This window comes from Dromiciops gliroides, chromosome 2 (genome assembly GCF_019393635.1).
Source record: "Dromiciops gliroides isolate mDroGli1 chromosome 2, mDroGli1.pri, whole genome shotgun sequence".
Taxonomy (NCBI): Eukaryota; Metazoa; Chordata; class Mammalia; order Microbiotheria; family Microbiotheriidae; genus Dromiciops; species Dromiciops gliroides.
The window spans coordinates 468,281,155-468,298,269 of record NC_057862.1 but is presented as its reverse complement, the minus strand read 5'-3'; the positions used below and the strand labels follow the sequence as shown (position 1 = coordinate 468,298,269).

The 17,115-nt window shown below is 39.9% G+C and overlaps 1 protein-coding gene across 3 annotated transcripts in view; it reads left to right on the top strand.

The window, feature by feature from the left end:
* The window catches only part of ADCY3 (adenylate cyclase 3), a 130,071-nt gene that overhangs the window by 27,044 nt on the left and 85,912 nt on the right, over nt 1–17,115 (top strand). For all 3 annotated transcript variants that reach the window (XM_043989254.1, XM_043989255.1, XM_043989253.1), the window contains exon 3: nt 9,680–9,829. In XM_043989254.1, coding sequence (XP_043845189.1) covers nt 9,680–9,829 — 150 coding nt within the window. The remainder of the gene's footprint in view (nt 1–9,679; nt 9,830–17,115) is intronic.

Here is a 17,115-nt window from a genome sequence, read left to right as displayed (position 1 = left end):
AAAAGGACCCACAAGTACAAAAATATTTATAGCTGCTCTTTTTGTGGTGGCAAGGAATTGGAAATAGAGGGGTTGCCCATCAATTGTGGAATGGCTGAACAAGTTGTGGTATATGAATGTAATGGAATACTATTGTGCTGTAAGAAATGATGAGCAGGAGGAGTTCAGAGAAACCTGGAAGGACTTGCATGAACTGATGATGAGTGAGATGAGCAGAACCAGAAGAACATTGTACACAGTATCATCAACATTGTGTGTTGATCAACTGTGATGGACTAGATTCTTCTCACCAATGCAATGGTACAGGAGAGTTCCAGGGGACTCATGATGGAAGGGGATCTCCAAATCCAGAAAAAAAAAAGAACTGTGGAGTATGGATACTTATTGAACCATACTATTTCTTTTGGTTTTGGGGCTGTTGTTTTTCTATTTTGAGGTTTTTCCTTATTGCTCCGATTCTTATAATATGACTAATGCAGAAATATGTTTAATGCGATTGTACATATATAACCTATATCTGATTACCTGCTGTCTAGGGGAGGGGGGAGAGAGGGGGGGGAGAAAAATTTGAAATTGGAAATCTTATATAAACAAATGTTGAAAACTATCTTTACATGTAACTGGAAAAAAATACTTTTATTAGAAAAAAACTGCAGAGCCTTCAAACTGGGATACATGATCATTCTAAACAAGTTGGACTATGTAGACTGGGAAAAAACCAACTAGAAAAAAAACCCTGAGGATTTTTCATGAAGATTGAACCATACTGTTTTGACTTTTTGTTGTTGTTGAGGTTTTTCCCTTTTGTTCTGATTCTTCTTTCACAACATGACTAATACAGAGATATGTTTAATGTGATTGTACAAAAATAACCTATATCAGATTGCTTTGCTGTCTTGGGGAGGGGGGGAGAGGGAAGGGAGGAAGGGAGAAAAATTTGGAACTAGAAATCTTACAAAAATAAATGTTGAAAGTGATCTCCACATGTAACTAGAAAATAATGAAATACTTTTATGATAAAAATTTAAAAAAAAAATAAGAGCACCTATCTCCCAGGGTTTTTGTGAGGATCAAATGTAACCTGGCACATGGTAGGCACTATAAAAATGCTTATTCCCTCCACATTAAGAAACAACAGGATTAAATAAATAAATAAATGTTTAAAAAAAGAAAGAAACAACAGGATTAAGACAAGTTATGGGGAGGTGGTGCCTGAGTTGATTCTTGAAGCTTTCAAAAGCAAAGATGAAAGAGTGTATTCTAGATACGGGGGGAACATGTGTGAATATACAGAGGGAGAGATGGAAGATGAAACAAATTTGGGAACCACTTAGGCCAGTTCTACAAGAAAATAAAATGAATAAAGGGGAATAATGTGAAAAAAAGTCTGCAAAGGCATATAGGAGCTCAGGAGGGCATTGAATACCAGGCTAAGGAATTTATATTATGTAGAGATGATGAAATTCCGTTCCTTTCAAGTCAACAGATGTTATGGAGTGCCAGCTATGTGACACTGACCTTGCTGTTCCATAAACTCTAGCCCCTGTACATTTTCTCTGATTAGCCCTTGTGCCTGGAATGCTCTTCCTCCCCATCTCTGCTTTATGGCTTTCTTTGTTTCCTTTAAGTCTCCAATAAAATCCCTCCCCTTTTTTGGGGGGGGGGAAGGCAATGAGGGTTAAGTGACTTGCCCAGGGTCACACAGCTAGTGTCAAATGTCTTAGGCTGAATTTGAACTTAGGTCCTCCTGAATCCAGGGCCAGTTCTTTATCCACTGTGCCACCTAGCTGCCCCATAAAATCCCATTTTCTAAAAGAAAGCCTTTCCCAACCCCTCTTAACTCTAGTGCCTTCTCTCTCACCCTTGCCATTGAGAAGGCAAGTAATATGATATCAATTACACATGTGAAATCATTCAAAACGTATTTCCATATTAGCCATGTTGTAAAAAGAAAAAAAAAGAAAAAAGTGAAAAAATATACTTCAGTCTGAACTCAGAGTTCATCAATCAGCTCTTCCTCTGGAGATGGATAGCAGTTTTCATCCTGAGTCCTCTGGAATTGTCTTGGATCATTGCATTGATCAGAGTAGCTAAGTCTTTCAGTTGATTGTAGTAAAACATTGCTATTTCTGTGTAAAATGATCTGGTTCTGTTCACTTCACTCTGCACCAATTCATATAGCTATTTCTGGGTTTTTCTGAAACCATCCCCCTTGTAATTTATTATATTGCAATAGTATTTCATCCCAATCATATACCACAACTTGTTCAGCCATTCTCTAATTGATGGCATCCCCTTAATTTCCACTTTTTGAGACCACAAAAAGAGTTGCTTTAAGTATTTTTGGATGTATAGGTCCTTTTTCTTTTTCTTTGATCTCTCTGGGATACAGACCTAGTAGTGATATTTCTGGGCCAAAGGATATGTACAGTTTTATAACTCTTTGGGCATGGTTCCAAAGTGCTCTCCAGAATGGTCGAACCAGTTAACAACCCAAACAATAGTGCATTAGTACCCCTATTTTTCCACATCCCCTCCAGCATTTGTAATTTTCCTTTTCTGTCATGTTACCCAATCTGATAGGTATGAGGTGGTGCCTCAGAACTGTTTTAATTTGCATTTCTCTATTGAATAGTGATTTAGAGAATTATTATGCGACTAGAGATAGCTTTGATTTTTTCTTCCGAAGAAGACCATTGATCAATTTTGGCCATTTATCAATTGGAGAATGGCTCTTATTTTTATGTAATTGACTTAGTTCCCTTACTATTTGAGAAATTAGGTCTTTGTCAAAGAAACTAGCTGTGAAAGTTATCTCCCAGCTTCCTGTTTCCCTTCTAATTGTGGCTGCATTTTGTTTGTCCAACCTCTTTTTTAATTTCATCTAACCAGAATTATTCATTATACTTTCTGTGATCTTCTCTATTTCTTCTTTTATCATAAACTTTTCCCTTATTCATCTGAGAGGCAAAATTTTCCATGTTCCCCTAATTTGCTTATGATATCACCCAGCATGTCTAAATCATGCATAGATTTTGACCTTATCTTGGTATATACATTGTGAGATGTTGGTCTATGCTTAGTTTCTGTCAAACTATTTTCTAATTTGTCCAGCAACATTTTGCAAATAGTGAGCTCTTGCCCCAAAGGTTGGATCTTTCGGTTTATTAAACACTACATTACTATGGCCATTTACTATGGCCATATATTGTGTACCTGATGTATTCCACTGATCCACTACTCTATTTCTTAGCCAGTACCAGATTGTTTTGATAATTACTATTTTTAATATAGTTTGAAATCTGGTACTACCAGGCTGCTTTCCTTTATATTTTTTTCATTGATTTCCTTGATATTCTTGACCTTTTGTTCTTCCAGATGAATTTTGTTATGATTTCTTTTTAGATCTACAAAATGATTCCTTGGTAGTCTAATTGATATGGCACTGAATAAGTAAATTAATTTAGGTAAAATTGTAATTTTTTATTTTTTATTTTTTTTCGGTGAGGCAATTGGGGTTAAGTGACTTGCCCAGGGTCACACAGCTAGTAAGTTGTCAAGTGTCTGAGCCTGGATTTGAACTCAGGTCCTCCTGACTCCAGGGCAGGTGTTCTATCCCCTGCGCCACCTAGCTGCCTCTAAAATTGTAATTTTTATAATATCAGCCTACCCATGAATAATTCCTATTTCTCCAGTTGTTTAGATCTGTCTTTATTTGTATGAAAAGTATTTTGTAATTCTGTTCATATAGTTCCTGGGTTTGTCTTAGGTGGCCTCCCAAGTATTTAATGTTGTTTGCAGCTATTTTAAATGGAATTTCTCTTTCTTTTTCTTACCTGCTAGGTTTTGTTGGTAGGTCTGTGTTTTGGGCACATTATTTTGGCAGCTGTGAGGAGTATAGATTGAAATGGAGGGAGCCTAGAAGCAGGAAAACCAGTTTAGGAGACTGTTGTAATGATTCAATGTGGGACTAAACTGGGGTAGTGGCTCTGTGTATGGAAAGAAGGAGATGAATGAAAAAGATGTAATGGGGGCAGCTAGGTGGTGCAGTAGATAAAGAACTGGCCCGAGATTCAGGAGGACCTGAGTTCAAATCTGGTCTCAGACACTTGATATTTACTAGCTGTGTGACCCTGGGCAAGTCACTTAGCCCTTATTGCCCCACAAACAAAATGGAGACAGAATCAAGGAGACTTGGCAACTTGCTGGATCTGGGAGTTTGCAGGATCTGGGAGTGAAGAAGAGGGAAGAGGCAAGGTTGATATGAACCTGGATGACTTAAAGGATACCCTGTAGCAATAAGGGAAGTCTGAAGGAGGGATACTTAATGAGTTCCATTTTGGTCATGATGAGTTGGAAATCCCTCTGTGGCCAGACTTCTTGAAAATGCCAGCTACAAAAGGTGCTCCTATTTTCTCAGCTGGGAAGACAGAGATTGGCATACACTTAGAAGCTGTTGAATCATGAGTTATTGTAGAAAGTTTCATCAAAGAAAACGATGAAATAATGTGCCAAAACTTTTAGAATGCAGCTAATGAGGTCATTAGGGGGACATTGGTATATCTAAGTGCTCTCATCAACAAAAGAGCAAAAGAACAAATTGGGCATAAAACTAAAAAAAAAATTAGAAAAGCAGCAAATCAGAAACATCAGCTATTATTATTCTACATTTCAAATCTTTGTAAATCTTCACAAAGATTTGTTACTATCATTACATACAGCCTGAACAAAGGGAGAAAGGGGATGAAAAATATACTCTGGAGGCTGTGAGAAGATCAATATTCACCAGCTAATAGCTCTGAGAGCCATGATCCATTGCATCAAGTGGTAAATGAGAATTTAGCTCTAGATTCTTGGTTAAATAAGTACCTCTCCTTGTTCTTCCTCTGTATTTTATCCTCAAGCTTCAAGGCTGAGAACCAAGCAGTAAGGAAAAGAGATTCCCCAGCAATAGCATAGAGCCTTGCATGTAGGCAGCCTTTAATGAATGTTTATTTCATTGAATTGAGAGAGCTGTCAAAAGACCAGCGGACTAAAGCTTTCAGATTTGTCAGTGAGGAGGTTGGACTAAATGATCTCTAGAGTAATTTTGAGCTTAAAAATCCTATGTGAGGATATCTTAACGTGCCAGCCATTCAAACATTAGTTATTCGATTTCTCAAACCTCAATACATTAAAAGGGGCAGGGGAAATATAATCAGAAGGGGAGTAAGTTCACATTTGTGGGGAAGTTAATGGACATCTACCTCTGGAGAAACTCCAGCTACTGTGTTGCCCTCTGGTCCTACAGTAACAGAGGCACCCAGCTTAGGATCACCCAGATCACATTAGAGCCACCATCTTGGGCTGTCAGGCCAGACTCAGAATCACCTAGCCTAGAGCTGAGCATGCACTCTCCCTCCATCAATTAAAATGACATTTCTACACAGATGACTCCCAAATCTATAAGAACCAGCCTTAATCACTCTCTTATTGTCCTCTTTTTTTATCCCTAACAGCCAGCTAGATATTTGAGCATCCTATTGGCGCCTCAAATTCAACATATCCAAACAGAATTCTTCTCCCCTAAACATCCCTTGTTCTCCAAAATTCCCTATTTCTGTTGAAAACACTACCATCTTTTCAGTCACCCAGTATTACTGATCAGAGTCACCCCTGACTCTTCCCCATCCCTCATCCCCTCCACTCAATACTCAATTAGACCCAATTAGGTCTTGTTCATTCTTCCTCTCCAGGCTATCCCCTTCTCCAGACTATGCCCTACCTCTCTAGCCTCTCAGTATTCACACTGCCTTCATTCTGGTTGAAGCCATAATCACCTCTCCCTTGAAGTATTACAATTCATCTCCCTCCTTCCAGCCTGTCCCCTAGCCAATTCTTCCTTTATTTCGCTGCCAAAAATAAACTTTCACCAAATATTTCTGAAGCATAGATCAGACCTACTCCCTTATTAAAAATCTGGAGTGATTTCCTATTATACTCACCATCTACCTTCTCTGACGAGGAGACTGAGGCCCAGAGAGAGGAAGGAGACTTGCCCAAGGTCACATAATGAGTTAGGGGCAGGGCTGAAACTCCCACCTCACTTTGCTTATTCCCAGGCCAGGGCTCTGAGACTACTGAGTGCTACCAACTGAAACTGAATGTGGCATTTGAGTATGAGACCATTGGGTCATGTTGCCTCCAAACCTAGATTTTCAGCCTTTTGCTTTCTTCTGGCACCACTAAATAGCCTTGGGGAAAACACCATTGATTTTCTCCTTGCCCAAACTCTTCCCCCTAAGGCCATATGCCTTCCTTCTTTTATATTCCATATTCCCCTTCCTTCTTCACTCCAGGGATAAACTCTACTCACAGGTCAACATACATATCCGGATGACACAGAAATCCTTTACTAAGAGGATTCTGATCCATCCCATAAGCATCTGGAGGTGTTGGGGCCCTATAGAATCCACTATGCATCACTTTGGTGCTTCTCAGAACCCTGACCTATGGAGCTGGGCTAGCACCTAGTATTGCAAATGGCGGCAGGCCCTCTAATTCCAAGTCCAGTGCCTTGGCCACTACGGCCCAGAAGGACAATGCTGAACAATTTTTAAATGGTGATAATTTGCCCCATGGGGTTCTGTCTTCAGAGCTGTCTTAAGTCAAGGGAATAGGTTGGTGCCATAGGCATGGATAAACAGAGTTCTGAAATTCCTCATTACAAAGTTACATGTCAGAGTTACAAAATAATCAGCAAGCACTTATTAAGTGCCTACTGTGTGCCAGGCATTGTACTAGGTACTGGGAATACAAATGCAAAGAACATTATAATGGGGGAGACAGGAAGTACACATACATATAGAGAAGTACATACTGAATAAATAGAAAAAGAGTAAGTCCAAAGTAGTTTGGGAGCAAGGACACTAGTATTTGTGGGGATCAGGAAAAGCTTCATGTAATGCTTAGGTTATGTGTCTTGAAGGATTCTCTGAGGAAGGAGTGCATGGATGACCATCAGTACAAAGGCCCTGAGATGGGAGATAGAGCTTTGTGTGTGAGAAACAGAAAAAAGGCCTGTTTGTCTGGATTACAGAATGTCAGAGGGAGAGAAATGTCCAATGAAGCTGGGAAGATAGACCGGAGACAGGTAGTGAAGGGCTTTAGAAGGTAAAGAGGCATTTATATTTGATCCTAGAGGCTATAAGGGAGCCAATGGAGTTTATTGAGTAGGGGCAGCCCTGCTCTTGAGGAAGATTGCTTTGGCAGCCATGAGGCAGATTGATTGGAGGTAGGGAGAGACTTGAGGAAGGGAGACCAAAATATTTCCCATACATCATGTCATTTGGTCCTTATAACAGTCCTGAAAGACAGAAGTGTTACTATTATTATCCCCATTTAACTGATGGGGAAGTGAAGCCCAGAGAGCTTCTGACTCCAAGTCCAGTGTACCAACCACTACCATTTGCTACTTCTTTGTAGTGATTCATAAGTCAGTCAATCAACAAGCATTTATTAAGTATCTACTGTGATCCAGGCACTGATGATTTTTATTTTTTTGTTTGTTTTTATTAGACATATGAGTTCATTGACATCTCTAGAACTCTGATGAGGACATTCCCTTTAGTAATAAAATCAGCACTTGCTCTATAACTTAAGGTATCTGGGACTTGCTTGAGGACACTAAGGTTAGGTGACTTGCCCAGGGTCACAGTTAGTTATACATCAGAGATAGAACTTGAACACAAGTCTTCTTGACTCTGAGATTGGCAACTCTCTTATCTACTGTGTCACACTGCCTCTTCACACTGGTGACTCAAAGAGAAAAATTAAACTCTCTGCCTTCCAGTAGCCTTTGATCTACTGGGGGAAAGAGCTACATAGATAAGCATTTACTATATATAGACTATCCCAAAAGTCTTAATGCAGTTTAAAACTTAATTAACTTCAGAATTATAAATGCTACAAACTTTCAGAAAGCATCATTTGAAATATTTAAGTTTCTTTTACATGTTTTTAGTTTTGTGAATTTAAAATTTAAAAATTTACAATTTTGTTTTACCCTCCTCTTAAAGCTAGGATAACAAAAGCAATCCTTTTAGAAACTAAGCAGCAGTTGATGAAAGTTTTTAAAACTTTGAAAATCAACTAGAGCAAAGTATGCACAAGATGGTGGTAATGTTGAATTTCAATAAGAAATTGATCAACATTAAAAAATTTTAAACAATTGACTTTTAAATTTAAAAAATGTAGCATGTATACTTCTGAAGTTGTGAAAGCTTAGAAACACACTATATGGTAAGTATTTGTTGTCATTCAGTTGTTTCTGTTGTGTCTAACTCTTTGTGACCCACTTGGGATTTTCTTGGCAAAGATACTGGAATGGTTTGCCATTTCCTTCTCTAGTTCATTTTACAGATGAGGAAACTGAGGCAAATAGAAATGAGACTTGCCCAGGGTCACATAGCTAGTAAGTATCTGAGGCCAGATTTGAACTATGGTCCTCTGACTCTAGGACTGCTGCTCTCTGTGCCACCTAGCTGCCCAGAGTATATAGATAGATGTACACCCCAAGTAAATACAAGGTCATTTATGGGGGGAAGGGGACAGGGGGTGGTGGTATTACCAGCATCTGGAAAAATCAAGAAAGGTCTTATGTAGAAGGTGGTATTTGAGCTGAGCTTTGAAATAATGAGGCAGAAGTAAGGAGGAAGTGTATTGCCGCTAGGCATCAGTGTTGGGCCTGGAGTTGGGGAGATCTGAGTTCAAATCCTGATTCAGGCACTTAATAGATCTGTGACCCTGGGCAAGTCACTTTGCCTTTGTTTGCCTCATTTTCCTCAAGAGTAAAATGAGGATAATAATAGCAGAGTTGCTATGAGGATGAAACGAGATGGTATTTGTAAAGTGCTTAGCATAGTACCTGGCATAGAGTAGCTGCCATATAAATGCTGGCTTATTATTATGATAGGCATGAGGTACAACCCAGAGAAAGGTTCAGAGAGAGAAAATGGTGTGTCAGGTAGAGGGCCTGATGATTTGTCTGGTCTAGTGCATATAAGGGAGTAATGTATAATAAGCCTGGAAAGATAGCTTAGAACCAGGTTATAAAGGACTTTAAATGTCAGATAGAGGGATTTCTAGTCAATATTATAGAAATAAGAAGCCACTGAATCCCACTGATCAGGAGAGAGATATAATCAGACCTGGTTTAGAGATATTTCTTGGACAGTTGTGTGGAGGGTGGATTGGCTAGGAAAGAGATTGGAGGCAAGGATACCAACTAAGGGGCTATTGGAATAGTCTGGATGAGAAGAGATGAGGGAAGCAGAGGATTCCACTCTACTCCATTAATAGATTAAGGTCAGAAATATTGTTTGGATTCAGGATGCCATAGCTATTTGGTGATCCCATTGCACTGACCACATGTCCTCATCACCTTCTTTCATCTCTCCTTTTCTTTCCTCACCTTTCTTTTCTTTTCTTTCTGTTTTTTTTGCAGGGCAATGAGGGTTAAGTGACTTGCCCAGGGTCACACAGCTAGTAAGTGTCAAGTGTCTGAGGCCAGATTTTAACTCAGGTCCTCCTGAATCCAGGGCCGATGCTTTATCCACTGCACCACCTAGCTGCCCCCCCCAACCTTTCTCCTTGGATGTTTCCTCACTCTTGGCTCTTCTGTCTTCCCCTTGAAATACAGATCCTGGCTAATGTTATCATCTACCTGTGTGCCATCATCGTGGGCATTAAGTCTTACTACATGGCTGATCGCAAGCATCGGAAGGCCTTCCTTGAAGCCCGTCAATCCCTTGAAGTGAAGATCAACCTGGAGGAACAGAGCCAGCAGCAGGTAGGTCTAGTGTACTGGGGAAACCAATGTAAGGATTTTATAAAACTCTGGAATTTAGTACTAGGACAAAGTGAGACAGTTCTTGGAATGCTCTGGCTGCTTTGGATCTCATGGCAAGTTCTCTGTTGGCTCACTTTCCCTTCAACTGCCTTTCACTATTTCATGAGTTACTACCATTTTTAATCTTCTACCACAGAACTCCCTAGTCTTATATAAATAAACTTGTATGCTAAATGAGAAGTGTTAAATTGGCAGCTGCAAGCTGTCCCCAAAACTCTAGAGTACAAGATTAAAGTATAATTTGGAAATATTTAATGAAATAAAAAAATACAATACAACATAGATGATGTTAGTGTGTGGTTTTCTAAGTCAACATGCAGTCTGAAGGTCCATTTCCATTTGAGTTCGACACCTTTGAGCTAACCCATTATTGTTCTTGGCAATGCCAAATCTCCATTAGTATAAGAGATGGAATGTTTGCTGGCTGAAGTTATTTCTGGGGCTTTTTGTCGTGTTATGTTGGTCAATGGAAAAGTTAAAGTTCTCCAAGTAATGATGAGTCATGGTCAGTGTCTACTTTTGCTTATTTACCACTGTTTCAAAATCCACAGTTGGTTTAAACAGGTCTGATTGGAACTTCTGGAAACACATGCAGTATTTTCATTTTCATCCTTTCTTCTAATTTGATATTGATTTTTATCCTTAACCAGTTTGCACTCAGATGACTGATTCTACAGTGACTTCCATATTGGCAGCCAGATACTTCCTATCTGTTAAGAGAGAGTCAGTTTTATTTCTTTGCCTTGCTGCTCAGTGCTCACCACAGTAAGCCCCTTCTTACTCTCTTCATGAAGAAAATATTCATTATATCCAGGTGTGAGGTGTCTATTTCATCTACAAGCCTTATTTTCTAGCATGGATTTCCCTATCCTCCCTTCCTAGAACTGTACTGTTTCCCTTGGTCAGATGTCTTGCTTTTTAATTCTGTCATCCCAGTCATTGTATCCATACCTTCTCCCCTCCAAAATTAAAAAAAAATAATTTCCTTATTAATATATACACACATTTGATATCACATTTTCCCCTCGATGCATCCCTCTTCATGAAGTTCCTTAGTGAGCTGTTTGATGGTACTGGGAAAAGAAGGGAGGAAAAGAGAAAAGAAGCAATGGCATCTCAGGGGCACAAGGGACCAACAAACCCTTTAGGGTTGTGGATTTTTGGTCTGACTCTGGGTCTGACATGAGTAACAGAATTTCTTAAAGCAGTAACTGACCAGAATTAGAATGCAGGGAAAGATATGAAAGAAACCTTGCAATGACTAAAATGGAACACAGAGCCAACACTATTGCAAGCAACAGACTGCCAAAGTTTGGGTTTAATGGCTAAAGTCACGTGAGGGAGGAGTTCCCAGTGGTTGGGTGGTTGGGCAGTGTAGTGGAGGGCACTGCCTCAATGGAGGCTTGTCACTTCGGATCTGAAGTATATCTTGAAGCTAGTCAAGGGGAAACCCTTGTGGGAACGACTGTAGGGTTGGGTTATTTGCTTATCAGCATCTGAGAACTCTATCAGATCCAGCAGGGTATGGTAGACTGAGTGGGGGGATATGCACAATTTATAAGCCTGTGGCCTGGTGGTTTGTGGCTGATGACCGGACCAGTGAGTATAAATGACTCTGTTATATTATACCATCCTTTGTAACAAAGGAATAAAAAGAGGAAAAATAGAAGTTTAGCAAAACCAAGCAGTACATCACCTGTATCTGACAGTGTCTGCACCCATAGTCCAGCTAGCTGAGGGAGCTAGGTGGTGCAGAGGATAGAATATGGGACTTGGAATCAGAAGACCTGAGTTTGAATTCTGCCTCAGCTACTTACTGTGTGACTCTGGACAAGTCATTTAACATCTCTGCACCTCATCTGTAAAATGGAAATGATAGTAGCACCTGCCTCAAAGGGTTGTTCTGAGTATCAAAATGAGATAACTTGTGTAAAGTGCTTTGCGGATCTTAAATTGCTATATAAATGGTAGCCATAGTTCTTTTACCTTTATAATGAAGGCTGTCTTCCCTCCAATTTTTGCTCATACATTGGATCATGTCACTCTTCGACTCTAAACCTTTTAATGGCTCCCTACTGCCAAAAGAGTAAACTCTCCAGTGGGGGACTAACCTACTTTCCCAGCATTATTTCATCCCATCCTCCACTATGTACTGTCTTCATCCACCCAACTGGAGTACTCACTATCCCACATACCTTCCTGGTGCTTTCCCACTTCCATGCTTTTGTTCATGCTGTTTCCTATGTCTGGAATTCCCTCTCTCAACTTTGTTGGCTTCTTGCCCACTGGTTAAAGGACAATTGGTTAAAGGCTCAAATGCCACCTTGATATGAAGTTAATAATGACTTTTCCCAAGTCAGATGCCACTTAGCACTTTGTTATGCACTTGTCATGTATTGCTTTCTGTGATTTTTTTTGGCTTTTTTTTTCTTTTTGTGGGGCAATGAGGGTTAAATGACTTGCCCAGGGTCACACAGCTAGTAAGTGTCAAGTGTCTGAGGCTGGATTTGAACTCAGGTCCTCCTGAATCCAGGGCCAGTGCTTTCTCCACTGCACCACCTAGCTGCCCCCTGCTTTCTGTGATTTTTTAGGGGAGGGATAATAATGTGTCATCTTCCCAACTAAACTACACTCTAAGCTTCATGGCTTCAGAGACTGCCTCACTGAAACTTTGTACCACACCTTGTGCCCTGCTGTGTTCCATGTTCAGCTGATGCTGAAATGTCTCTTGAATTGGAAATGAGTTTGTCAGTTGTTATCCTTAGTTCCATTTCTTTCCCTTTGTGCCTATCTTGGTTTTCATCCACTGAATGTAAGTTGTGGGAATGGCTGAATGCCTCCTGACTGGTTTAACCTCCAGTAACCACTTCAGGAAGAGGGACAGTGCTGGATGATAATTAGACCCACTGGGGGAGGAGAGAGAACACAGAAAGAGAGACAGAGACAGGGGGAGAGAGAGACAGAGACAGAGAGAGAGAGACAGACAGACAGACAGACAGAAACAGAGAGAGACAGAGACAGATAGACAGACAGGAGAAAGGAGGAGAGAGGGAAATAAGAGGGGGAGAAAGAGGAGAGAGGTAGACAGAGACAGAAAGAAGAGGGAGGAACAGAGAGAGAAAGAGGAGAGAGGAGGGAGGGAGAGAGAGGAGAAAGGAGAGGGAAAGGGGGAGAGAAAGAGAAAGGAGGGAGAAAAGGAGAGGGGGAGGGGAGAGAGGAAAGAAAGAAAGAAAGAAAGAAAGAAAGAGAGAGAGAGAGAGAGAGAGAGAGAGAGAGAGAAAGAAAGAAAGAGAGAGAAAGTTAGGAGATGCTATGTGCTAGGCAAGCCTAATCAACTCAACTATGAGCTGCCCTCAGACCCAGATGGGCATAGCGCAAGGGCTTCAGAATAGTAGTGCCCCACCTCTCCTCACCACAAGACCATCAGCCTTACTTCCATCCCCACCCCCACAGCCCTCACGTGACAGGAATCAGCCCTTGTTGGAGATACAGCCTGGATGTTGGTGCTGCAGTCACAGTCACTAAGAACCGTTAAAAAAAAAAAAAGTTCTTGTCACGCTAAGCCTTAGTGCTGTCAAATGCCTCAACATCCCAGAAATGGATCTGGATTTAGTTGTGAAAATAACATCAAAGAAGATGCAGGCCATGTGCCTCACTGTACCCTAAGGAGCATGGGAGACTTTCCATCTGATTTGCAGCTGAAGCCTCCTTGATGTTCCATCCCCTTATTAGCACATGAGCTCCTTAAGTGCAAAAACTGGCTGACTTTTCTATTTTTATCACTGCTGCTTAGCACACAGTAAGTACTTAATCATTTTTTATTCATTGATTCATTTATAATTGATAAAATTTTGTTGTTTTCCAAATCCAATTTTTCTTCTACAATTTTGCAAATCCCTATTGTTTGAGGAAAACCAAAACAAACCCAAGAACAAAAAGAGCCTACTTAAAATCTTAAACTATAAATTATATGCTTAAAACAATTCATAAATAGAATCACAGAACAATAAATCTGTGTTCTATTAAAAAGTGTTATACTATTGAAACAGAAAAAGGGGTTTGGTGTGAGCCATATTGTTGTTTTATAAATGCTACAGTCAATGAAGAAATGTCCCCAAAGCCTTAGTTCCTAGAGTCCTCCAGCCTAGAGGATCTTCCTCTGATAGTACAGAAAGGCATCTCTCCTGATCTTTGAAGAATGCTCCCCCCCCTACCAAGGACTTATCAATTTCCCTAAATAACTAAATCCCAATTAGCTGAAGTCCTTCTTGACATCATTTCACCCTGTGCATTCTTTTGTCCTCAGTGGTTGTAGAGGGTCTCATCCTCCTCTGAGTTATAACCTTAATATGTGAGAATTCCTCTATCTTTCCTTTTCCAGACAACTTCTTGTTCTAGAATCTCACCCCCGCCCCCACCCCGGTTCTTTCCCTCATCTGTTTCAAATATCATTTTGTATTTTCATTTTCCTCTAATTATGAAATGCATTTAGGTGCAAAACCTCTATAACTCTTCTTTCAGTAAGTATACCCAAGGCAGAAAATAAAAATGAATGAGAAGTTGGGTCCCAAGAAGAGGAGAAATCAGAAAGTTTCTTTAGTGATCTACACTTTTCTCAGAAATAAAATCTCATTCTTTTGTTTTCTTTCTTTCTTTTTTGAGGCAATTGGGTTTAAATTACTTGCCCAGGGTCACACAGCTAGTAAATTTCAAGGGTCTGAGGCTGGATTTGAACTCAGGTCTTCCTGAATCCAGGGCCGGTGCTTTATCCACTATGCTACCTAGCTGTCCCAAGGCTTATTCTTTTCATGCCAAAGTTACATAGGGAGTAGTCTTAGAACACCAGAGTCTGTAAGGAAATAAAAAGATTACACAGAGAGCAACAGAGCATTAGAAAGGTACAAAGTCACGGGGGGCAGGGGTGGCATGCTGAGGGAAGGAAGGCTGTGACATATATCACATGAAGAACTTTGACAGAGAACTGGAGGAAAAGACATCAGAGAAATGTATGAGTGAAAAAGAACATGGTCTGGTCATGTGAAAAAAATGGAGGGCTAATGTGGTGATGTCAAGTCCACTGGTTTTCTTTTTATTTATTTATTTTTTGGTGGGGCAATGAGGGTTAAGTGACTTGTCCAAGGTCACACAGCTAGTAAGTGTCAAGTGTCTGAGACCAGATTTGAACTCAGGTCCTCCTGAATCCAGGGCTGGTACTTTATCCACTGTGTCACCTAGCTGCCCCTAGTCCACTGGTATTCTTGCCATGGTAGGAAAAAATGAGGTAGGCCCCAAGACTTTAGATAGACTGCCTGTGGCTCATTTAAGGTAGGGCATGGACTAGAGTTGCTATGGCTGGATAGCCATGGATGGGATACAATCTGTATCACTAGACAGAATGTCCTGAGATCTCTCTAGGAGATCACAGGTCCATTGCAATATTAGTGTTATGGGAATTTTCCTCTAGAGAAATTTTCTTCAGACCTCAAGGTTATACATACATATGCATATGTATATATATGCACACATATATCTGTATGTATATTTATACATATACATGTGAGTATGTATACACACATATATACTTTGTATGTATTAGATATACATTGTATATACATATTTTGTGTATTCTATATATACTTTGTAAATACAGATACTTTGTATGTATATATACTTTGTGTATATATAGTATATATACTTTGTACATATATACTATATACAAATACTCTCTGTGTGTGTATACACATATATACTTTGCCTTATCTTTCCTACAGCTAAGCCTCTACCTTACTTCCCAACCTTTTCTTTTTCAGCCCCCTTTCATGTTCTATCTTCCATTAAATATAAGCTTTGTGAGGGCAGGGACTGTCTTGCTTGCTTGAATTTGTATCTACTTGAAGACCTCCAGGGAGTTGGAATCAGCCAATTTCAGTGGCAGTCTATTATTGCACTTTTGCCCAGCTCTTATTATCAGAGAGTTCTTCATATATATATATATATATATATATATATATATATATATATATATATATATATATATATATATATATATATATATATATATATATATGTACATATATATATGTACATATATATATATGTACATATACATATATATATATTCAGATATATTTTTCTTTTTTCTCCACTGAACACAGGACTCTAGGAAGAACCTGATCTCACTGATCCTACTGGGAAATCCTTGTGGGCCAAAGGGAAGAGGCAGAAGCAGAGAGATTTAAATCTAGTTTATAAGAGAAGAGACCAAAGCATAGAATACTGAAAGAACTTACTGTCTCTCAGTGAGTGGGTAGTTGAGTCAGTGGCTAAACCCTAGAGGCCCAGCTCTATAACTCAGGACAGACTGATTCTCATTCTCTCTCTCTCTTTCTCTTTCTCTCTCTCAGCAATGAGGGTTAAGTGACTTGCTCAAGGTCGTCACACAGCTAGTAAGTCTTCAAATGTTTGAACTCAGGTCCTCCTGAATCCAGGGCCGGTGCTTTATTCACTGTGTCACCTAGCTGCCCCAGACTGATTCTCTTGATGCCACAAGGACATATGTACTATTGTACCAATTAAGACTAATGAGTGCTTTCCAAGCCAGTAGTCCTTCTCAGCCACTAACATCAAAGGAGGTGATGAGGAAGGGCATGTGTTAGCTATCACAAATCAATTAATCACTTCCCTTCTCCAAACCTGATACTTGGGGGACAGCTAGGTGGCACAGTGGATAAAGCACTGGCCCTGGATTCAGGAGGACCTGAGTTCGAATTTGGCTTCAGACACTTGACAATAGCTGTGTGACCCTGGGCAAGTCACTTAACCCTCATTGCCCCGCAAAAACAAAAACAAACAAACCTCATACTTGTACTCCTGCCTTCATCTCCTACCCAGTGGAAACTTAGACGAGCTTTGCCTTATCTTTCCCACAACCAACACTCTACCTTACTTCCCAGTCACCAATGGCATTCCCCTGTTCCCTTCTGCTTTTCAGTAGCCTTTTAGATAGTGTCTTCCAATAGAATATAAGCTTCTTGAGGGAAGGGATTCTCTTGCTTATTTGTAGTTATATCTCTAGCGCTTAGTAGCATACCTGTCACACAGTAAATACTTAAGTGCTTTATCCAAAAAAATGTTTTCACTAATCAATTGATCACCAAAGCATTTATAAAGTGCCTTCAATGTACTAGATATTAAAGATATATCCTTGGACCACAGGGGCTATCACC